General features: G+C 35.8%; 3 protein-coding genes across 4 annotated transcripts; 1 reads left to right on the forward strand and 2 right to left on the reverse strand.

Moving 5' to 3' along the window:
* Positions 1 to 6,909: 6,909 nt before the first annotated feature.
* On the reverse strand, positions 6,910 to 12,846 carry LOC103434378 (uncharacterized). Of its 2 annotated transcripts, XR_003772779.2 has the most exons (14): positions 12,533 to 12,846; positions 12,387 to 12,439; positions 12,092 to 12,260; positions 11,931 to 11,994; positions 11,466 to 11,545; positions 10,686 to 10,839; positions 10,427 to 10,488; positions 10,202 to 10,264; positions 9,989 to 10,047; positions 9,594 to 9,675; positions 8,575 to 8,621; positions 8,222 to 8,461; positions 7,651 to 7,723; positions 6,910 to 7,557 (listed from the first exon to the last, which is right to left on the reverse strand). XR_003772779.2 is itself a non-coding variant. In XM_029101514.2 (13 exons), exons 1-13 carry the CDS (start codon positions 12,677 to 12,679, stop codon positions 7,705 to 7,707), a joined length of 1,239 nt encoding a protein of 412 aa, XP_028957347.2. In that variant the 5' UTR covers positions 12,680 to 12,846; the 3' UTR covers positions 6,910 to 7,704. The 2 variants fall into 2 exon arrangements, 1 of the variants encoding a protein (XP_028957347.2); XM_029101514.2 differs by having other exon boundaries at positions 6,910 to 7,723.
* Positions 12,847 to 13,267: 421 nt separating this feature from the next.
* On the forward strand, positions 13,268 to 16,185 carry LOC103434282 (uncharacterized). Its single transcript, XM_008372616.4, has 8 exons — positions 13,268 to 13,686; positions 14,146 to 14,208; positions 14,302 to 14,397; positions 14,699 to 14,746; positions 14,985 to 15,056; positions 15,181 to 15,239; positions 15,572 to 15,668; positions 15,769 to 16,185. Exons 1-8 carry the CDS (start codon positions 13,336 to 13,338, stop codon positions 15,919 to 15,921), a joined length of 939 nt encoding a protein of 312 aa, XP_008370838.3. The 5' UTR covers positions 13,268 to 13,335; the 3' UTR covers positions 15,922 to 16,185.
* Positions 16,186 to 17,969: 1,784 nt separating this feature from the next.
* On the reverse strand, positions 17,970 to 21,931 carry LOC103434283 (calreticulin-3-like). Its single transcript, XM_008372617.4, has 14 exons — positions 21,667 to 21,931; positions 21,097 to 21,207; positions 20,721 to 20,913; positions 20,085 to 20,343; positions 19,862 to 19,918; positions 19,725 to 19,772; positions 19,460 to 19,546; positions 19,299 to 19,356; positions 19,142 to 19,209; positions 18,970 to 19,062; positions 18,830 to 18,886; positions 18,646 to 18,741; positions 18,328 to 18,354; positions 17,970 to 18,219 (listed from the first exon to the last, which is right to left on the reverse strand). The coding sequence occupies exons 1-14, from the start codon at positions 21,773 to 21,775 to the stop codon at positions 18,208 to 18,210; spliced, it is 1,275 nt and encodes a 424-aa protein (XP_008370839.3). The 5' UTR covers positions 21,776 to 21,931; the 3' UTR covers positions 17,970 to 18,207.
* Between the last annotated feature and the right edge of the window lie 881 nt (positions 21,932 to 22,812).

Consider the following 22,812-nt stretch of genomic DNA (forward strand, 5'->3'; position numbering starts at 1 on the left):
TCCTTCCTCGCCAAAGGTGAAGCCAACGACGTCGTCCTCTTAAAGGACATTCTTGCAAAGAGACAGGAAAATGGCAGATGCGCTACTAGGTTGCACGACCGTTACTATAGTCAGCTTAGACCCTTCCAATCGAATGGTAGAAGATGGTCTAATCGTCTGCCTTTTCGCGGTCGGAGTACTTGAGTCACCGACCAATGGATGCATATTGGCTGACCTCCCTTCGTCGGTTTTAGGAGCTTTGTGGCGATACCCTTGCAAAAGAGCTGTGACTACCAGACGAGGTGATCGAGCCTCCCTGACCAGTCCCCCAATGATTTATGTATGAATTTTTAAAACAGACAAAATATTTTCGTGTAATATTTTTTGCGATCATTAAGGAAATTTTAAGGCATTTGAAAGCGGTTGTACGGTTTATTGAGCAACAAATATATATTAGTAGAATATTTAAGCCAAAAACTTAAAAAGTATGTGAAAAATATAGTAGTGAGGCGTAAAATATTATGAAAATGGGTTCCACCCTCATAAATACCAACGGAAAGTCTTACATTAGTTTGCAAAATAAACTGAAAACCGTAAATGTGTTAACCCACGTTTTTTGTGAAAAATGCAAATTTTTTATTTTCTTGAAACATTTTTTGTGAGCATTAAGGAAAACTTTATAAGGCATTTCGAAGCAGTTTTATGATTTATTAAGCAACAAATGTATATTTAGTAGAATATTTGGCCGAAAACTAAAAAAATAAGTGAAAAATATAGTAGTGAGGCCCAAAGCAATGTCAAATCGGGTTCCACCCTCAAGAATACCAACGTAAAGTCCTAGATTAATTTCCAAAGCTTCACAAGGAGACGACACTGAAAATAATAGATTGAACGATGATTTAACTACGAACTTTTTAAAACCAACTAAAAATCATGAGTTAACTAACACCCACGTTTTTATGTGAAAAAAGCAAATTTTTTATTTTCGCAAAATACGTTCTACGAGCATTAAGGAAAACTTTATAAGGCATTTAGAAGCGGTTTTACGATTTATTGAGCAATAGAATGTGTATTTAGTAGAATATTTAAGTCCAAAACTTAAAAAGTAAGTGAAAATATAATAATGTGGCCTAAAATATTGTGAAAAAAAAGTTCCACCCTCAAGAATACCAACGAAAAGTCTTACATCAATTTTCAAAACTTCATGGTGAGGCGAATGTGAAAATAAATAAGTTGAACGATGATTTATGTATAAATTTGTAATACAGACTGAAAAACCATGAGTGTAAACCCACGTTTTTTGTGAAAAAATGTAATTTTTGTTATTTTCATGAAATATTTTATGTGAGCATCGAGGAAAACAATATAACACATTTGGAAGCGGTTTTACGATTTATGGAGCAACAAATCTATATTTATATAATATTTAAGCCGAAAGCTAAAAAAGTAAGTGAAAAATATAGTAGCAGGGCCTAAAATATTGTGAAAAACGGGTTCCTACCAACGGAAAGTCTTACATTAGTTTCCAAAACAAACTAAAAACTGTGAGTGCACCCATGTTTTTGGTGAAAAATGCAAATTTTTTATTTTTTTGAAATATTTTCTGTGAGCATTAAGGAAAAGTTTATAAGGCATTTGGAAGCAATTTTACGATTTATTAAGCAACAAATGTATCTTTAGTAGAATATTTAGCCGAAAACTAAAAAAATAAGTGAAAAATATAGTAGTGAGGCCCAAAGCAACGTTAAATCGGGTTCCACCCTCAAGAATACCAACGTAAAGTCTTAGACTAATTTTCAAAGCTTCACGAGGAGGCGATCATGAAACTAAAAATAATAGATTGAACAATTATTCAACTACGATCTTTTTAAAACCAACTAAAAACCGTGAGTGTTAACCCACGTTTTTTGTGAAAAAAGTAAATTTTTTATTTTCGCAAAATACTTTTTTACGAGCATTAAGGAAAACTTTATAAGGCATTTGGAAGCGGTTTTACGATTTATTGAGCAATAGAATGTGTATTTAGTAGAATATTTAAGTCCAAAACTTAAAAAGTAAGTCAAAATATATAATAATGTGGCCTAAAATATTGTGAAAAACAACTTCCACCCTCAAGAATACCAACGAAAAGTCTTACATCAATTTTCAAAACTTCACGGTGAGGCGAAGGTGAAAATAAATAAGTTGAACGATAATTCATGTACAAATTTGCAAACTGAAAAACCATGAGTGTAAACCCACGTTTTTTGTGAAAAAAATGTATATTTTTTTTATTTTTAGGAAATATTTTCTGTGAGCATCGAGAAAAGCAATATAACGCATTTGGAAGCGGTTTTACGATTTATTAAGCAATGTATATTTAGTAGAATATTTAAGCCGAAAGCTAAAAAAGTAAGTGAAAAATATAGTAGTGGGGCCTAAAATATTGTGAGGAATAGGTTCCACCTTCAAGAATACCAACGGAAACTCTTACATTAGTTTGCAAAACAAACTGAAAACCGTGAGTGTTAACCCACGATTTTTGTGAAAAAAGCAAAGGTTTTATTTTCTTGAAATATTTTATGTGAGCATTAAGGAAAATTTTATAAGGCATTTGGAAGCGATTTTACAATTTATTAAGCAACAAATGTATATTTAGTAGAATATTTAGCTGAAAACTAAAAAAAAAAGTGAAAAATATAGTAGTGAGGCCCAAAGCAACGTCAAATCAGGTTCCACCCTCAAGAATACCAACGTAAAGCCTTAGATTAATTTTCAAAGTATCACGAAAAGGTGAAGTTGAAAATAATAGATTGAACGATGATTTAACCACGAACTTTTTAAAAACAACTAAAAACCGTGAGTGTTAACCCACGTTTTTTTGTGAAAAAACAAAATTTTTATTTTCACGAAAAACTTTCTACGAGCATTAAGGAAAACTTTATAAGGCATTTGGAAGCGGTTTTACGATTTATTGAGCAATATAATGTGTATTTAGTAAAATATTTAAGTCCAAAACTTAAAAAGTAAGTGAAAAATATAATAATGTGGCCTAAAATATTGTGAAAAACAAGTTTCACCCTCAAGAATACCAACAAAAAGTCTTACATCAATTTTCAAAACTTCACAATGAGGCAAAGGTGAAAATAAATAAGTTGAACGATAACTTATGTACGAATTTGCAAAACAGACTGAAAACCATAAGTGTAAACCCACGTTTTTTGTGAAAAAATGTAAATTTTGTTATTTTCTGTGAGCATCAAGGAAAACAATATAACACATTTGGAAACGGTTTCACGATGTATTGAGCAACAAATGTATATTTAGTAGAATATTTAAGCCGAAAGCTAAAAAAGTAAGTGAAAAATATAGTAGCAAGGCGTAAAATATTGTGAAAAACGGGTTCCACCCTCAAGAATACTAATGGAAAGTCTTACATTAGTTTGCAAAACAAACTGAAAATGAGTGTTAACCCACGTTTTTTGTGAAAAATGCAAAGTTTTTATTTTCTTGAAATATTTTATGTGAACATTAAGGAAAACTTTATAAGGCATTTGGAAATGATTTTACGATTTATTAAGCAACAAATGTATATTTAGTAGAATATTTAGCCGAAAACTAAAAAAATAAGTTAAAAATATAATAGTGAGGCCCAAGGCAATGTCAAATCGGGTTCCACCCTCTAGAATACCAATGTAAAGTCTTAGATTAATTTTCAAAGCTTCACGAGGAGACGACATTGCAAATAATAGATTGAACGATGATTTAACTACGAACTTTTTAAAACTAACTAAAAATCGTGAGTGTTAACCCACGTTTTTTTTGTGAAAAAAGCAAATTTTTTATTTTCTCAAAGTACTTTCTATGAGCATTAAGGAAAACTTTATGAGGCATTTGGAAGCGGTGTTACGATTTATTGAGCAATAGAATGTGTATTTAGTAGAATATTTAAGTCCAAAACTTAAAAAGTAAGTGAAAAATATAATAATGTGGCTAAAATATTGTGAAAACAAGTTCGACCCTCAAGAATACCAACGAAAAGTCTTACATGAATTTTCCAAACTTTACAGTGAGGCAAAGGTGAACATAAATAAGTTGAATGGTGATTTCTGTACGAATTTGTAAAACAGATTGAAAAACCATGAGTGTAAACCCATGTTTTTTGTGAAAAAATGTAAATTTTGTTATTTTCGTGAAATATTTTATGTGAGCATCGAGGAAAACAATATAACGCAATTGGAAGCGGTTTTACGATTTATGTATATTTATATAATATTTAAGCCGAAAGCTAAAAAGGTAAGTGAAAAATATAGTAGCAGGGCCTAAAATATTGTGAAAAACGGGTTCCACCCTCAGGAATACTAACAGAAAGTCTTAACATTAGTTTGCAAAAGAAACTGAAAACCGTGAGTCACCCACGTTTTTGTGAAAAATGCAAATTTTTTATTTTCTTGAAATATTTTATGTGAGCATTAAGGAAAAGTTTATAAAGCATTTGGAAGTGATTTTACGATTTATTAAGCAACAAATGTATATTTAGTAGAATATTTAGCCGAAAACTAAAAAAATAAGTGAAAAATATAGTAGTGAGGCCCAAAGCAACGTCAAATCAGGTTCCACCCTCAAGAATACCAACGTAAAGACTTAGATTAATTTTCAAAGCTTCATGAGGAGGCGAAGCTTAAAATATAGATTGAACGATGATTTAACTATGAACTTTCTAAAGCCAACTAAAAACTGTGAGTGTTAACCCACGTGTTTTTGTGAAAAAAACTAATTTTTTATTTTCGCGAAATACTTTCTACGAGCATTGAGGAAAACTTTATAAGGCATTTGGAAGCGGTTTTACGATTTATTGAGCAATAGAATGTGTATTTAGTAGAATATTTAAGTCGAAAACTTAAAAAGTAAGTGAAAAATATAATAATGTGTCCTAAAATATTGTGAAAAACAAGTTCCACCCTCAAGAATACCAACGAAAAGTCTTACATCAATTTTCATAACTTCACGGTGAGGCGAAGGTGAAAATAAATAAGTTGAATGATGATTTATATACGAATTTGTAAAACAAACTGAAAAACCATGAGTGTAAACCCACATTTTTTTATGGAAAAAATGTAAATTTTTTTATTTTCGTGAAATATTTTCTGTGAGCATCGAGGAAAGCAATATAATGCATTTGGAAGCAGTTTTACGATTTATTGAGCAACAAATGTATATTTAGTAGAATATTTAAGCCGAAAGCTAAAAAAGTAAGTGAAAAATATAGTAGCAGGGCCTAAAATATTGTGAAAAACGGGTTCCACACTCAAGAATACCGACAGAAAGTCGTACATTAGTTTACAAAACAAATTGAAAATCGTGATAGTTAACCAACGTTTTTTTGTGAAAAATGCAAATATTTTTTTTTCTTGAAATATTTTTTGTGAGCATTAAGGAAAACTTTATAAGGCATTTGGAAGCAACTTTACGATTTATTAAGCAACAAATGTATATTTAGTAGAATATCAATGAATAGTATTACATGAATTGTCAAAACCTCACGGTGGGGTGGAGGAGAAAGCAGATGCATGTTATATTGTATTTTGTACAAAATTGTAAAGCCGACTAAAAACTGTAAGTGTAAACACGTGTTTTTCTAGGAAAAATCTAAATTTTTATTTTCACGAAATATTTTCCTGGAGCATCAAAGAAAACTTTGTAAGGCACTTGGAATTGGTTTTACCCTTTATTGACCTGCAAATTTATTTTTAATAGAGTATTTAAGTCAAAACCTAAACAATAAGCGAAATAAATACAGTGAGACCTAAAACGTTGCCAAAATAGGGTTCCACCCTTAAAAATATTAAATGAAAAGTCTTACATTAATTCTCAAAACCTTATGGTGAGACAAATGTCAAAGTAAATATATTTTATAATGAATTTATACATAATTGTAGAACCGACTAAAACTCATGAGTTAACATATTGTTTTTGGGAAAAATTCAAATTTTTAATTTTCATGAAATATTTCCACGAGTATTAAGGCATTTGGAATTGGTTTTGTCATTTACTGAGTCCCATTTGCATTTTTAATAGAATATTTAAGCCGGAAACTAAAGAATGCATAGATTAAATATTATTGAGGCCATAAGCGTTGTCAAAATAGGATTTTACACTCAAGAACATTAACGAAAAGTCTTGCATGAACTCTTAAAGCCCCCCGGTGAGGCAAGGGTTAAACAAATGAATTTTATAATGAATTTTGTACAAAATTTTAAAACTGATTACATATTGTGAGTGTTAACACACGTTTGTTGAGAAAAATCTAAATTTTTAATTTCATGAAATATTTTCCCCAAGCATTAAAGAAAACTTTATATAAGACACTTGGAAATGGTTTAGTCATTTATTAAACTTCAAACATATTTTTAATAAAATATTTAAGCCAAAAAACTAAACAATAAAATGGAAAGAAGATATTCACGAGACCTAAATCATTTTCAAATTATAGTTCCATCCTCAAGAATATCAACGAAAGTCTTTACACAAATTCTTAAAACCCGACAGTGAGGCAAAAGGTCAAAGCAAATAGATTGTCTAAAATTTGTACAAAATTGTAAAACCGGGTAAGATCCAAGAGTAAACCACGTTTTCTTGTAAAAAAATGCATATTTTTTATTTTCCCGAAATATTTTCCTGAGCATTAAGAAATACCTTATAATACATTTGGAATTGATAGTCACAACCGTAGTTTTAATCAGCCAAAAGCTACAAAATAAATGAAAAATTCGTGGTGGGGCTCAAGACATCTCCAAAACGAGATTCTATCCTCAACAATATAAGTCTTACATGAATTTTGCACTTATAATTCTTCATTCATTTCCATAACCCACGTTTTTCTTTAAAAAATATATACATATATATATATATATATATATATATATTCACTAGATATTAAGGCTTTTGAAATGAGTTGTGCCAGGAGTTTTGCCCTTTATTGAACAATAAAACAAAATATAAGGGCTCCCAGAACATTGCCCAAATGGGGTTTCATCCTCAAGAATAGGTCTAGAACGTTATACACGAAATTTCAAAAGTATCTCTCTCAAGCAAGATATAGGTCATACATCACCATGTAACTATATCATGAAATAATCTCGGCAACGATGCTAATACCTGACAACTACCATTCCCAGACGCATTTTATGTTCACAAGAAGCTTAGGCACAAGATCACCGATATAACAAAACCGTATCACAAACCGCACAAGACAATTTTTGTGCCAACGACAACTTCACTCCTAAATTTGTTGAAACAGCTTTCGTCCTCTTCCTTGCAAGGATTTATGATTATCATGTAAAGTTAAGTTCCGACACCACCCTTCCCCATCACTCCATATGGATTACACTAAATGATGATTAATGGATGCTCCAACCCAGCCCATCCTTTCTTACTGAAGTCAAACTGAAGATAGCTCAAGTGACTACTTAAATCACACTCTCCTCTATGGCCAAATATCTAAGTAACATGCAAGTAGCAATATCTTAAAAACAAAGTAAAACATACCTCCCAAACATACCTCTTAAACACGAAGTTGAGAAAAACTAAGCACCGGTCCTTAAACCCATCACAGGAGAAACAGCTCAATTCCAGCAAAAAACAAATGGAAAAACCATAACTTTATCTTGGTACATGAGTTTTAAAACTGACCTAGACAAGAACACAAACGCCCTTTTCTCCACATGCTTCCACGGCAAGGATCACCTAGTACCGATCATAACGCCTGGAAGAACAAAATACTATATCAGACAATGATCACTGAAAGGTATCCAAGTTTTTATACACATTGACTTGTTCACCATTCATATACAGGATAAGGCAATGTCATCAATTACTAATTTGGCTTGTAGTCCATAAAAGGTAGCAACTCTCCAATAGACCAATGATTTTAATAGGTAAGACTAAGAAAAATGACAATGGGAGGAGAATTTACACAGGTTGACAAGCCAAAAATTTCTTTCATACAGATGCTGGTCAAGGCATGTTATAGGCTACCACTTATAACACTAGGCCTATTTTCAAAATAATAATAATAAAAAAAGCTCATAGCACTTTTCCTTAAAATTGCAAAGCACAAATACAAAAAACATAGGAAAATAATGTTCTGAAAGTATTGCATGTGTTCTGGCGCTTTGTTATTACAGTTCTGAGAACAAAAAACTAATTGCATGTTAAATAAACAGAACTGTTCAAAAATCAGCCACCATGGACGAGCACACACCTGTGGCGATCATAATCCCTGGAACGTTCCCTTGACCGCGACCTGTGGCGACTTCTCGAATCATAATTGCGGGAGCGATCTGAATCTCTGTCATGTTCGCGATCATATCTGCGATCTCGATCATAGTATCTATCATGATCTCTGCTCCTACGATCATGATCCCTACCCCGGTCGCGGCTAGCTCCGCATTCTCTATCCCTACTTGATTCCCTGTCCCGATCCTTACTTCGCTCCTTTGATCTACATGGTAAATATTTGAAGAAGATAAAAAGAATAGTAATTATAAGAACCTTACATAAAAAATATACATGATGTATAAAAATTTATGAGAGTAAAAGAACGAAAGAACATACCTCCTATCATCAGACCTATCGACCTTACGACTCTTGTTTCTCTCTTCCTGAAAAATAAATAGCCAAGAAAGTACAATTGGCAACCCTTTTGTTAATAGGATGGCATGAAATACGAAATCTCTTGATGGAGAGATATAACAAGGTCATATTTGGGAAGCAACATTTAAGCTCAGCATTAACAGGGTCATAATGGGGATGCTTACTAATAAAGTCAACATGTAAAATTCTTCACAGTGGATTAAAAATCACTTAGATAAAGACATCATCCCTTTTTCCACAGTTTTCATTTGATTATTATAGGGAATACCAAATATAGATGGTGACTACAACCAAACGGGTGTATTGCGTACCCACTCTCAAAGGTACACAAGCTATGTTCTAACATACTCCTAAAATTCTTCAAAAAGGAAAATACTTCGTCGGTAGTAAACTTACTAATATCAAAGCAGAACTTAAACAGTGTGGCCTCAGTACATGATACAGTGAGGAAGGTCATTCCTAATTCATAACCACGATATGTTATGCATGCACCTTTCTCAAAGATGACGCTGACAGAAAACATCCTACAACAAAAAGATATGAATACATCCTCGTAGAATATTACAATTTTTTTCCCCAAAATGCTTCGTAATCTTTAAGGATATCTTGACAATTGCAAGACTTGGATTCAGATTCAATAATTATATAACAGTGAAAAAGATGGTTGATAAATTTATACTCACAGATACCATATTTATGAGAATCTCTATAGATTTGAAACATAATACCATAGCACCTGAACCAACAGTTTCAGAATACAACCTTAAATAAATTCAAAGATTCTGCAGATAAAAATGTAATACTATGACAATATATTTTCAGATCTACCTTTCCCAAAATGCAGAAACATATTTGTCAGAAACAGTATCCACTATCCAGTACAAATTTTCAGTTCATCCACCCATTTTTTTACCCAACAAAAAAAAGGAATAAACCAACCTAATATAAATTCATATATTTACAAAATGGATCATCTTTACCTGCAGCTCTGCTAACTTCTCACGGATTTGCATATAGCCTAAATGAAGCTTCCCGCCAAAGTGATCAGCTAGCCGACGGTCACTGAAAAGCACAACAACAAAAATCAGAATATTCATTCAATTTAGAAATGCAATAGCTCCAGCAGGTCATGTTCATGTACAGTGCAGATTCCCCTTAAATTTCTAGCCAAGAATAGCATGATCTATAAACATAAAACAGAAATAGACGCACATTCTTTAGCTGCAAAAGTTATCCTCGTAAAACTGGGCACAAGAGCCTGCTGGTGACAAGGAGGCATAATCGTAGGGTCAAAAGCTGAAGCACTTGAAACCCTTGTGTACCTAGGAAAGCTAGTAACTAGAGTAGCAAGCATGACTAACAAATCAACCTTTACCTGTCATAAACACTCAAAAATGCTCCACAGATATCACATACGCGTAGCTTTTGATCAGTCTGTAACAACACCATGATGAACAAGTTAAGAGTTGCTTGAAAGAAAATAAAACAAGAAGCTTACAAGTACAACCCTGATATTAAATGAAAATCTACTTCTCACACTTGCCCAAAGTGACATCTATGACTATATATAAAGGAAACATGAACTCACAATTCGCACATCAGCAGCAGTGTACTTGGAGGAATCCAGGATAGGCTCTTGTCTCGCAGGCAGCTAAATAGAGAAGAATGAAGTCACTCCGAAGCCATTGAAAGGAAGTAAAAAAGAACACAAAAAATGCAAAACTCAGAACAAAAGAATGATGTTAAAAGGTTAGTAGAGTAGGTGAACCACTTAACTATCATCTCAAAAAGATTATTATCTTATCTAATATACCTTCTTCAGTGCTTCAGCCTCTTCCAGTGCTTTTTGTGCCTCATCAACCATACCTTGCTCACCTGAAGATGTTAAAGAACTTTAGGGACAATATACGACCTGATTCTTAGAGCAGAAACTAGCCCAAGATGTATCAGAGCATTAACTAGTTAAGTTACCAAAGTCCTTACCCTGAACTTAATGAAAAGATATGTATTATCAATTGATAAAACCACATGATGGCCATAATCCTGAAAACTTGAGTATTATTTTCACTTACCAAGGTCCTCTGCCTTCTTCAACTTTTCATTTATCATTTCCTGTGTTCGAGCATCAGGAACAACTACGGGCAATGGTGCCAAAGGAGGTGGATTTGGTAGGGGTTGTGGTAAAGCTGCCCGATCCTTATTGAAAGCGTCCAAAAGTAATGTGGACTATTAACAGAAAAAATATATATATAAGTTAAGGTGGACTATTAACAGAAAAATAAAAATATACACAAATATATATATATATATATATATATATATACAGAGAGCTTAAGGGGAGGGATCCCCATTTTTTGAAAAAAATGGGGATTAGGTGTGGGGCCCACTTCACATCAAATTTCAACGATCCGAACCGTCTATTTTGTTAGTCTCGATTCATAGATTATCCTTGCAAAAATTCAATTCAATCCGAAACCATTTGCCTATTTAATTATCAATATCAAATTTCATATTTTCTTATATAACAAAGTATTCGTTCATTTCCTTGAACTCAATTAGATGTCTTAAACATTTCCAATTTAGCTAATATTTTGCAAGAATGATCTATGAATCGAGACTAACAAAATAGACGGTTCGGATCGTTGAAATTAGATGTGAAGTGGGCCCCACACCTAATCCCCATTTTTTGAAAAAAATGGGGATCCCTCCCCTTAAGCTCTCTGTATATATATATATAAGTTAAGGTGCTGACAATCTTGTCAAGATGTCCACCACACCAGGGAATACTATACTGGAACAGCGCAAAAGACATTTGAGTATACAAATAAATTTGCCAAGAATCTACTATGGACCTGTTTATCTGCTCTATTGCCTCTGAGTTCTTCTACAATCTCCAGAGCCCGAATCTTAAGATCTGTCTTGCCTTCAAGATCTGCAGATTTGAATCACAAAACAAAATTTCTAGTACATATTCAAGAACTGAAAATATACAAGAAACTGAAGTTTCATAAATAAAGACAAACTGGAAACAAAGGGCTTGAAAACATAAGATCAGCAGTAAAAATAACCGTGGAAACGTAGTATAAATGTCAAACTTTACTTATACATATTAGTGACTCATTGACATTAACGCATTAACCAATCTCAAAAAGCAATGAGAAGCATCTATGTATTGTTAATAAACACACACGCACACACACAAAATCCAAGCAAACCAAGAAAGGGCATGCTTGTTTTGAAATAGCAATCTGGAAAGAAGAATAATAATAAAAGCAAAAGAGACATCAGAAGCTACGGAGCAAGGAGATAAAGGTTACCATATTGATCAACTTCTTTCAACTTCTCCTTGATCTGCTTTGACAACTCAAGTATCTCTGGTGTCTGGAATTGCAAAACAATCAATAAATAGGCAATCATAAGATTCTTTCACCTTATATGCAAAGAAAAGATTAAGATAAAAGATTGAATGATGGATCACCTGAGTAACCTCAGAGACAGAAATGGCAATAGCAGCCTTGGCATCGTCATCCTCGAGGCGCTTCAGAGCTCTATTAATTTTCCTATCACACTCAACAATGAGCCTATCTATGACATCCTCCAGGTCTCTGTCATAGTTATCAGTCCCATTCGCTTTCGCTTCTTCGTATCTGGGTTAGAGTTAAGCTTCCCTACTGGTACCATCGAATTGTATAAACAACACCAGTTCATTCAAAATTTCAAATGCACATCGATTATTAAATGTAATTGAAGCAAGAAATTGCATAAAAGGATACTCTTTCCTGAGCTGCAAAGAGTGGACCTTAGGGCACGGACCCATATCCATTTTCTGAAAACAAAAACAACAAACGCCGTCAAGGTTGACGATTACGGCAAAAGGCCTTGTGCTACTAATCAAAAGACGCCAAGGGGCTTAGTTTACCGTTAACTGGAAAAGCTCGTGGGGGCAGAGGCCGACCAAGTAGAGGCGACACACATCACGATCGTAATACTTGCGGTTGACCTCCCGGACGTCGCCGTTTCGGTTGGCCCCCATGAGCTGGTCGAGCTGCTTCCTCAGCGCGTCCATGGCCGCTCACACTCCCTCTCCAGTCGTCGTCCTCGACAGCTTTGGAATGGTGGATTCTTCAGTTGGCGAGTTGGCGTGTTGGCTTTAATCAGAGAGAGAGAAATTAGGGCTCGTTTGTTTCGGATTTGGAGAGTTTGGGGGAAAAGAATACCAATGAGGACTTGGATTGTAATTTTCAAAATTTATTTTACTGATATGCCCTCGTGAGTTATTATATTTACATTCAGGCCCAGGCCCATTACGATTTTCACTCTTTGGGCCTATTATCGTTCTTCTAAGGATAGTTTGGGAGTAAGATGCTTAAGCATCCATGAAAAAAAGCTATCAGGATTTTAGGTGTTTGTTAAACTAAAAAAAAGGGGCTTATTTTGGAAGCTGATGTGAGAATAAGCTGAAATCAAAGGAAAAAGCTGAAGTTGTTATTTGCAGCTTTGGAAAACTGGTTTTTTTTTAGAGCACACAGAGCTACAATGCTCCTTTAATGAAAAAAGACTGCTTTTTTTTCTTAAAAGCTATTATACAAAAAAATTTACCAAATAGTCTTTCACGCTTATTGTCAGAAGAGCTATGCCGCTTACAGCTTTTTTTTTTTTTTTTCACCAAACCAGCCCTCACTCTCTCACTCCACAAAAGTCACAGACTTCAACTGAAACTCGATGGCGCTCTCTCTCTCCTCCTCTCGGTCGTCCCAGTGGCGGTTGATCTTCGTAATCTCCGCCGTGCTGTCTATTACAGTAGCAGCAGCTTTCCAATCCGATGAGCTCTTGGTGGACGACGAGGAGTTCGGTCTAGAAGGAGGGCTGCACACTAAGTCTCCTGATCTCACATACACCAAATCCACGCCTACGCCAGCATCACCAACTACGTCGCCGACCCGGAAGAGGTTTTCGGATCCGGATTCGGACTCAAAGATCCAGTTTCAGCTTCATCACGCCTTTGGAGACTCTGATTTCTCGCCGGCTGGTACCTTCAGTGCTCGTTTAAAGACGTGGAATCACGGTGGTCAGGTTGGTTGCTTCCTTCTTTTTAGTTTTTTTTTCTTGTATGTTTTGGTTGCTCAGAAAAGGAGGAAACTTTTTTGTGAATGAGAGAGTTTTCAACTGCAGGTTTTGCCGTTGGATTTGGTTGTCATTGAATTGAGGTTCTGGTGGTTGAGGATTTGAGATCGGAATTCGATGTTTTGAACTGGATTTGTTTCTCTTGTAAACTGGTTGCATAGAAATTTAGGCGAAAACCAAAAAGAAATGAATGTATTGTTGATCAATTCTTTGGGTGCAAGGCAATGGATGCAAGTACATGATGATGCACTTGGGAATTTTAATTTACACTATTAACTTTAGCACCTTTACGAACACAGTGTCAAGCGTAGTAATTCCTACTTAAACACTCTAAGGCCTTGTATATCACTTTATCTTTGTAGAAACCTACGATGTAGCTTAACTATAACATGGTTTTATTGGTCACAGACTCTCACAAAGCTACGATTTTCGAGGAATGCCTTTACCGAAGAGGAGAAGGAGAAGTTTGCAGTAAGCTTTCTCCCCTAAACCTGGGTCCTTTTTGCTTTTACCATTTCAAATTGGTCTCTGTCTTGACTTGAAATGACAATGCTTTTCTTGCAGCTGCTACTGAAGGGAGATGACTTCTATAGGATAAGATTGCCGTCCAGCGTCTTGAATCCTCCTGGGAGGGATTATGTCATTTCATCAGTAAAAGCGGCAAGTCTTAAGCACCCTCTCTTAAGCAAGGATTTTCTTCTATTATTTCCAGCTGATTGTATATTTTTCTAATTGTTTTCTTTGCACCATGTTGATATTTGCAATGAGAAACTATGCTTGAAAAAGAAGTTCCTGAAACTTTTTTATTTTTTTTCTTTCTGTAAGAGGAACTTCTTTCTATCATAAATTACTACTGTAACAGCATTCTGGGTCTACTGCTGTCTCTCTGATGGTTTTATGGCTGCATATAAATGTGATTAGTAAAGCTGTAGGTTTACTAACAATGTTTCAAAATATCCAGAGATGTCTTCCACGAGAGGGTTTGGATGAGCATTTTGTTATACACACGGTAACTTTCAACTTTGTTCAAGTTCTAAACTCTTGCTGTTGTTTTCTCATGTTACCGTTTGGTTTTACTTCTAAACTCTTTATTGTATCAGTCATTGTAATCATAACAGGAACAGTTCTAAGAATGTTCTCCAATCGGCATGCTTTTCAAATTAGAACCAGAGGCAAATGGAACAAAATCTTGGTTAAAACTTTTCATCATCTGGAATTAATATCTTTGATTAAATTTGTTTTTGCAGGATGGAATTAACATCTTGGCAGTTAATTATGGTTCTCCTGGGGCATGTCCATATCCTCGGCAAATGAAACTTGTAAGTTAGGATCAAACCTTTTCATCCTGGTCTTTTTGTCAATGAACCCTATTTTTGAGGATGGAAATAGTTTTGTTGAATTAGCTTACCTTAATCCAATGGCTTTTGTTATTTGTATTTTCAGCCTGGAAAATGGTCCTTTAACTCTCACACGGTTTTGAAGAATAGTGAGCAGGCACCAAGGTGATTCTTTTGCATTTGTTCTTTTTTCAATATATGTTCAGATTCTGACTTGATCTAGTTTCTTAAACTCTTACAGAATGTTTTTAATTATTTCAACATCTGTTAGTGGAAAAATGGTGAATCTTATTTAGAGTTCCCGGTGCATTTGATATCAATTCTGTTGATTTCGGATGTTTCCTAAGGATGGATAGAAATGCAGCAATTGGCATTTGATCTGATAATATTTATAACTTTATCATTATGTTTTTATTTGGTGAAAAATCTTTATGTTGATCATCAGGTCTTTGTGAATGCCCTGTAATTTAATATTTTATTGCCAAATGTTTCCTCAGAGCTCCAGTGTTCGCTGAGGAGATTCTTGGGGTTGGGGGTGAGGTAGGAGAAGGTGAAATTGTACCACCACCAGAAAGGTCGTTTTGGGCTAAATATGTGAGTATCAACAGAATTAATTGTCTTCATAGCTTCCTTCTGTTAATTGTGTTCATAGTATCGAAAAAATAAGTTTCTGACCTTACTTAAATGTTATCAGTGGATGTACCTGATCCCTCTTGGGCTCATTGTCATGAATGCGATTACTCAAGCAATGAACATGGCGGAGGAGGGTGCTGGTCAGCCAGCAGGCCAAGCTCAGCAGCCGGCTGCAGTGCAGCGTGGGTCAAGTTCCGCTGTGCGAAGAAGATAGTCAGTTTGCTATTTCTGTTTAACAATGTGGAGGCACCTTAAGTGAATGACATTTTAGGTTCGACCTTTTGATTGTATTAATCCCATGGGGACCAACACGAGGTCGTAAATTTTTAGTAGGTTTGTTATAATTTGCAATAGATATTGGAAGGTTGAATTGGTGGAGATTTCGGGATTAGAATAGTAGAGAATTGTGCAGGTATTTTCATAACTTATTGTGCTGATTGACACTTGATAGAAAGTAAAGAAATAACTGTCACAATGATACTGCAAGCTATTAACTGTAACCATTGTTGGAAACTTCATGAATTTGGCAGAAACAATTGGCATTTCTCGGAACCTGAAAGTAGTTACTAATTATCGGTGGTGCCGTGTCGTCGGCCACCATGGAGGCTCATATAGGAAGGCCTCTTGCCAACACCGTCTATCAAACACCATTCCAGTCCATTCACTTGATCATCTTCTTTCTTCAACTCCAAAACACTCAAGAAGCATAGATGTCTCTAATGGACTATCTCCACCTAGATGGTTTAACAACTGGCACAACCGCATAACCTCGCCCCGGCTCTCACCTAGGCACTTACTAGTTTGCTGCTTCTCCAACCATATCCTTAGGCTCGGGAATGAAATGACAGAAGTATTTCTGATGATCGATGTTGGTAATGTGGTTGCCACAACCCGGCCACTACAACATTCCATTGTAAATCATACTTGCAGCTGAACGGAAACCAGTACTCGGTATTAAAGATTTAACTCTTTCCATTCACCCGTCTGGGAAGAGAACATCTCCACGTTGAATTCAAAGGGTGTAAAACTGCTCGGAAGGGAATTCGCACCACCCTGCACCTGTACTCGGCATTAATCGTCATGTCACTACTACCAGTAGTATTCGTACCTTTAAAACAGTAAGGATCACAGATTAATCCCACTTTTACTGTCTTGTGGGATCGAGGGGCGGGAGGAAGAACAACCCATTGCTTGGTGTATGGATTGCAAATGTTGTAATCACGTTGTTTATTCTCCATTGTGCAGCACAAAACTAAGTCATTGTACGTTGCTGCAATAGCTGGACCATCATTGTCGTCGTCACCTAACACAAGTGCAGGCTCGCCGTCTTCACATTTAGGCGCATCTTGAGAACAAGGGAGGAAACTCAAGGACAACCCGCGTGATTTAAGCCCTGGAAGTTTGGACATGGCGAGGAATTCGGAATTATACAATGGCTGAGGATGAGGATAATTTGTAAACATATCATGGAACAGGAGTACATAGTCGGTGTTTGCCAATCACTTTGGAGACATAGGAAGCGGGGAAGAAAAGAAAGATTACAGATAAGAGCGAACGACTTGCATTGGAGAACGGATTTACAAGGAAGTTGACAACAGATTTCAACCAATAAACGGTCTTGGAGATCATCAATCCTCCTCATGGCTCCGCACAGACTCGGAGACAACTCATTCTCGTTGTTATGTATTTATATAGAGCTGGGCAGGGTTTATTCGTAGATGGCAGAGAAGATGAAGGAAAGAGACTTGCATCACAAGAAAGGAAATGATCAACTATATAGGAAATAATCAAATCCTAAACAAGAGTCTAGGTAACGAAAGCGACAATCCATTAATTCCTTGGTAAGCACGGCGAACACGATGCCATGTGTTAATCTTATTCTACATAATATTGTGTTATTTGACCGAGACACCATTGTGGACGATGTTCTGATCCATCTAAGTCCTTCTCCTAGGTAACAGTATGAAATCAATTGGAAAGTCGGATACTCCTAAACCTATATGGCATATTTACTTAGGATTAATGTTCCACTCAGATTGGTTTTTTATTGTAAATCCTAAAAGTGAGACATGTAAACCCTATTGCCAACTCTTAAAACTCAAGGAATCATACACTACATAGCTTGTGTTCCGGGACCATAAAAATCTCTCGTTTACTTAACATAATGGGACTCCTAAGTTCCCCGATTCTTGCCTTTGTGTTTTACTCTAGTTACGATTTTAGCATATTCGGTAGCTGCAGAATGAAAGGGAAAAGAAAAAATGCAGAGAAACAAAGCCAGGCTTGTGAGGCGGGCAGCTGCTACTTGAGTATTATGCAAAATACATTATCCATGCATACATTCAGAAATAAAGTTTACACGAACAAGGACATTGTAAAACAATGACATAAAACTTGAAAAAAGAATGACTGCATTTCTTGAGAACGAAGACAGAAAAAAGTGACCGTCAATCTCTTCAAAACGAAACCAAGAGGAAGATGGAGGCCGGAGGAGACCCAATCATAGCTCGTCCTGCAACCGCAGACCAATCCATAAATAAATTTTTACAGGTGCAATAAAATCTTGAGTTTATTTATAGAGAGAGAGAGAGACATAGAGGGCATGAATATTGGTGCTTACATGATCATAGTGATCCCAATTACGGTGCTGCAAAATAAAACGCCCAAAGTTAGAAGTAGGCAAGAGAAACATTCAAGTTGCAACTTAATCACTGAGACTACGTCAATTGATTGCTACGAAATGTTCAATTATTGGATCACAGGGAGGGGGGATTCAAACTTGAGGCCTCTTTCAACATTAGGAAGAGAATATCATGAGACCGAGAACTAACTGGTTAGGCATGACAGGATTTGGATGCCTCTAATTGCAAAGGTGATCATAGAAAAATTTATACTGGATGGAATTTGTAAACAAATTATTTAAAACAATCAAACACACCCTTCGGTATCTGTCTCTATGTCTGTCTCGGTGACCTCGATCATAACCCCTCTCTCTTCTCCTCCTTTCTCCCTCTTCTCTTGCTCTTTGAGCCTCCTGCACGATCAGAGCTCAAAATACTTATGAATGGAATTCAACTAAGCCTGACAAGAAATTCTAATAACCATTTATTTCGGCCACAAACCTCTTCCTCCTGTGCTTTCCTCCTTTTTTCTGCTTCTTCAAAGGCATCCTTTTCAGCCTGAAACGCCATAAGAGAAATGCATATGATAAAATATTTGCCAAAGAACTGGAAAATACTAGTAACAGTCAAAAGAGGCTTACCTCTCTATTGGCGAAGACTTCCTCGACCACTTGTTTTGCATAATCAGGATCATCACAAATTAAAATGTTGTCGAAAACTGAACCGGCCTTTACCTGCATCGCATAATTTCACCTCCATTAACATAATGATCTAATGACCATACGATCCTCTAGCAAATGGAAAACGTCCTACCTGCCAAACTTCGACACCAACATAATTAATTGGCTTAAGCACATAGAGATCAGGATCATCTTCAAACTCTGCATAGGAGAACAAAAAGGAACTGGCTCTTGTAATTATGTATACCAATATAGACAGATAGATTATTTAGTTATCTATTTAAACTTACCTGGATTATCAATCCAAGGAATCTTCCACTTCCCCTTGTAATTTGGGTTCTTGATTTTCTGACATATCAGAAGAAATCAAGTTATTTGATACTGCAAAAAAGAATTGACCTCCGGTTTTGTCTGGTACCTCACAAAAGCTTAATCAACCTACAGTACCGACCTTGGGTCTCCATGGTCCTTTATAAGCTGGATTTGGTATCTTTGGAGCTTTCCACAGACCGTTCTCTTCATCATCCCATTCTTCGGGCTAATTAGAAGACGGGAAAATACAAAACTGCTTGATTAAATTTCATATCTTGCCATATGAATGCATCAAATCGCAAGAGGGAAACACTAAAATCAAACTAAAGGGTATAATAGTAGTCCAACATCAAAAAACCAAACAGATGTCGTATATAGTACAGCTCCGTAAGTAATCAACTAACCTTTTTTGCTTTTGGATCTGGAATTTCTCTCGGAATTGAATCATAACCCTGCAATACAAAGATATGCATCAATAGCAGCACGTAATACATCCAATGAACAAATATGTCTTAGGCAGAGGGGGAAAAAGTTCCCATACCTCAGGTTTGATGTGATTGGGATCGTCAATGTATTCTCTAAGATCCCAGTCAGCCGGCTATGATGGACAAAAAATGATACTTATAAGTTAATTATGAAAAATTACAAAGATTAAAAGTTTATAACTTAATTCTTCTACGAAGTGGTTGCTCACAGGATTTCCTGGGTTTTGAAAACATTATCTTATAGTTAGAATTCATTTTGGAATAAACATGTTTATCTACCTTCTTTGCAGTAACATCTTTTATCTTTCTTGGAGGAAGAATATCCCAATCTGTGTACATACTTCCAGAATCCTTTTCTCGGTTGTCTATTAGGACACTATAAGTTGCATCAGGTCGCAGAATGAACGTGTAGAAATGAGTCAACTTGTCAGTTTCACACTGTAAATCCTTCTTGATTGGGTAATTCTGGCCTTGGTAGGAGACTATGGCATGGAGCTTCTTTGTGTCCGTGCCGCAAATATCGGGACCAAACATTAAACTACAAAAACAAAGTCCAGCAAACATTCAGAATTTGGAAAAGAGAAGAAGAAGGAAGAACATCATATAAACAGGCAATCCGGGCTCGTACATGTCGGCAATTTCCATGGTATCAGATACCAATGAAAATTCCCTGTATGAAGTATGAACTAAAAAGAATGGCCACCATTCATGTATGGTATATACACACTGGCAAATCGATATGGCTGCATTTGACTACTACGAAACTCTCATCGTATGAAAAAACTAAAGCTAAACCGAATGTGCATGTACGAAGTCCTTTTCTACAACATTGTGTTCTTAAGAAAGAAGGACTAGGCCATACGAACGTGCCTCGAAACATTTCATCCCGTGACGTAGAGACTGGAGAATTCTAACCTGTATGGAGTGTCCCCACTGAATTTCTTCTGATTAACAAATCCAGACATGAGCTTTATGTAACCACCACCACATTCAATTTCCTGCTCAAACTTGATCGAGTACTGGAGGACTAATGTCCTGTTCCTGTTGCTGAACTCCGGTATCTTTGCAGATATGGCAAAATGCTTGGCATCATTAGATGTCTGAATTCCTGCAAGATTTCGTATGCCATCGTAAATCAACACCACAGGTTTAACCACCTTGAATGTAAGTAAGTTATTACCAGCTTACGGCGCAACAATATTACAGTTTAATAGACAAAAATATAAGATAAGAATTGATAAATAATAAGAAACTAGCAGTGATTAATCAATAAGGGGTAATCAGAAGATACCTTTATCATCGTGGTCACCGGACCACTTTCCGGCTGTGTGTTTAAAGGAGCCTGCTTTACCTTCACTGCTTTTCCAGTCAGATGTCACCCAACGGCTTCGCCATTCGTCGTCTGATCCACAACAAATCAAGATTAACTGATTAATTTTCCGGTGGAATGAAAGATCAATTCTTGGCCTTACTTGTTACATTTTTACTCATGTTCAAGCGCACACACAGTCAAGTCAACTAACTGTACAAAAGTTAGTTATTACAAGCTTAACGCGGACCAAAAAATTTAGTTATTTTTTTGACGAAAACGAAAATCATGGATATTTTCTCATAGTCAGAGAGAGAGCTAGTGAAACTGGGAAATGGGAGATGCAAGTGTTGTACAGCAGAGAGAGAGAGAGAGAGAGAGAGAGAGAGAGAGCTGGTTGAGAGTTTAGCATTCAGTTCAGCAGCAACCAGAATAAAGTTAGCAGAGTAAAAAAAAGCAACTAAAACCTCAAGTAGAAACTTATAATTATGTAGAAGTAGATAGATTGCAGCGATGGTTGGAAGTGGAAGGAGAGGAAGGATGGGTATATACCGTCGAAGCGCTCTTCGAAAATGATCTCTGAAAGTGAAGAACGAAAGCAAAAGGAGAGCAAGGAGAGCGACAATATTAGCAAAACCAGCTGCTTTTGCTGCTTCGCCATGCTTGCACAAGTGCAAAAAATGCAACGGCAAAAGCCAAAAGCAGCTTGGGAGAGAGAGCGTTTGTGTTTTTGGTTTACTTATAGCACGGACGCAAAAGCTGTGGCCCAAAGTCTCCCGTGTAATTTCGGCGATGCCCTTCCCTTCTCCTTTCCCTTGGAAAATGGAAGACTGATTGACTTTGTATATTGTTGGTGGAGTCGTCGTGTGGGGTACAAGGTTAAAGCACCAGCTTGGCCTCCCACTGAGTCTGCACCTGCCGTTCTGTTTGGTCAATTCAGAAAGAAGACCTTCTCTCTTGACCTGGACTTTTATATGTTTTGAACCAATCAGAGAAGAACGAGACGTTGCAGCACCCAATCAAAATTCTTAGAATTTAAATCTTGCTACATCATTTGTTCAAAAAAAATCTTACTACATCATAATTATTATTATTGTTGGTAGTTATTATTATTATTATTATTATTTTGTTGTCGTACTCGTTGTATGCATGAGAAATCCTCGTTGGTGCGGCCATTCGCCTGCACAATTACAAATTATATTTTATAGGTATTACTCATTTATTATTGGGTCTTGCTGCATTAATATGATAATACAAAACTATAATTTACATTAAATTAAGGCTTTTAGCTACATCTTGTGAAACTCTATTTTAATTTCACTTTATCCCTGTAACTTAAAAACTATGAATTTACTTACTGAAACTCAAAATTTGTTTTACTTTGACTTATGAACTCCCTCTTCTACCTTTGTTCCACTTTAACTTGCAGACTCTCTATTCTCCCTGAAACTTAATAGTTCACCTCCGAAAACATACCCAACACCCAATGAGGCAAAATGAAGCGAATTTTGAGTTTCATCAAGTAAAATAACGACTCTTGAGTTACATGAAGCAAAATGAGATTAAAATCGAGTTCCAGAGACATAGCCAAAAGTAAGCCTTAGATTAATCTAAAATAAAGTTAAATTTGAATGCAAAAAAGAGGACACTCCTGTAGCCAACTTAACTAAACTCAAATTTGAATATAAAATTAGTCTT

This window comes from Malus domestica, chromosome 04 (assembly GCF_042453785.1).
Source record: "Malus domestica chromosome 04, GDT2T_hap1".
Lineage (NCBI taxonomy): Eukaryota > Viridiplantae > Streptophyta > Magnoliopsida > Rosales > Rosaceae > Malus > Malus domestica.

Coding starts and splice junctions, on each gene's coding strand:
- LOC103434378 (XM_029101514.2), bottom strand. CDS start 12,679: ATGGACGCGCTGAGGAAGCAGCTCGACCAGCTCATGGGGGCCAACCGA. Junction 10,048..10,201: donor CTGCTGCTGATGTGCGAATT/GTGAGTTCATGT, acceptor GTGTTGTTACAG/ACTGATCAAAAGCTACGCGT. Junction 8,622..9,593: donor AGAAGTTAGCAGAGCTGCAG/GTAAAGATGATC, acceptor TTTATTTTTCAG/GAAGAGAGAAACAAGAGTCG.
- LOC103434282 (XM_008372616.4), top strand. CDS start 13,336: ATGGCGCTCTCTCTCTCCTCCTCTCGGTCGTCCCAGTGGCGGTTGATC. Junction 14,398..14,698: donor TCATTTCATCAGTAAAAGCG/GCAAGTCTTAAG, acceptor CAAAATATCCAG/AGATGTCTTCCACGAGAGGG. Junction 15,057..15,180: donor ATCCTCGGCAAATGAAACTT/GTAAGTTAGGAT, acceptor TTGTATTTTCAG/CCTGGAAAATGGTCCTTTAA.
- LOC103434283 (XM_008372617.4), bottom strand. CDS start 21,775: ATGGCGAAGCAGCAAAAGCAGCTGGTTTTGCTAATATTGTCGCTCTCC. Junction 20,914..21,096: donor CGGTGACCACGATGATAAAG/GTATCTTCTGAT, acceptor GAAATCTTGCAG/GAATTCAGACATCTAATGAT. Junction 18,355..18,645: donor ATAGAGACAGATACCGAAGG/GTGTGTTTGATT, acceptor TTTATTTTGCAG/CACCGTAATTGGGATCACTA.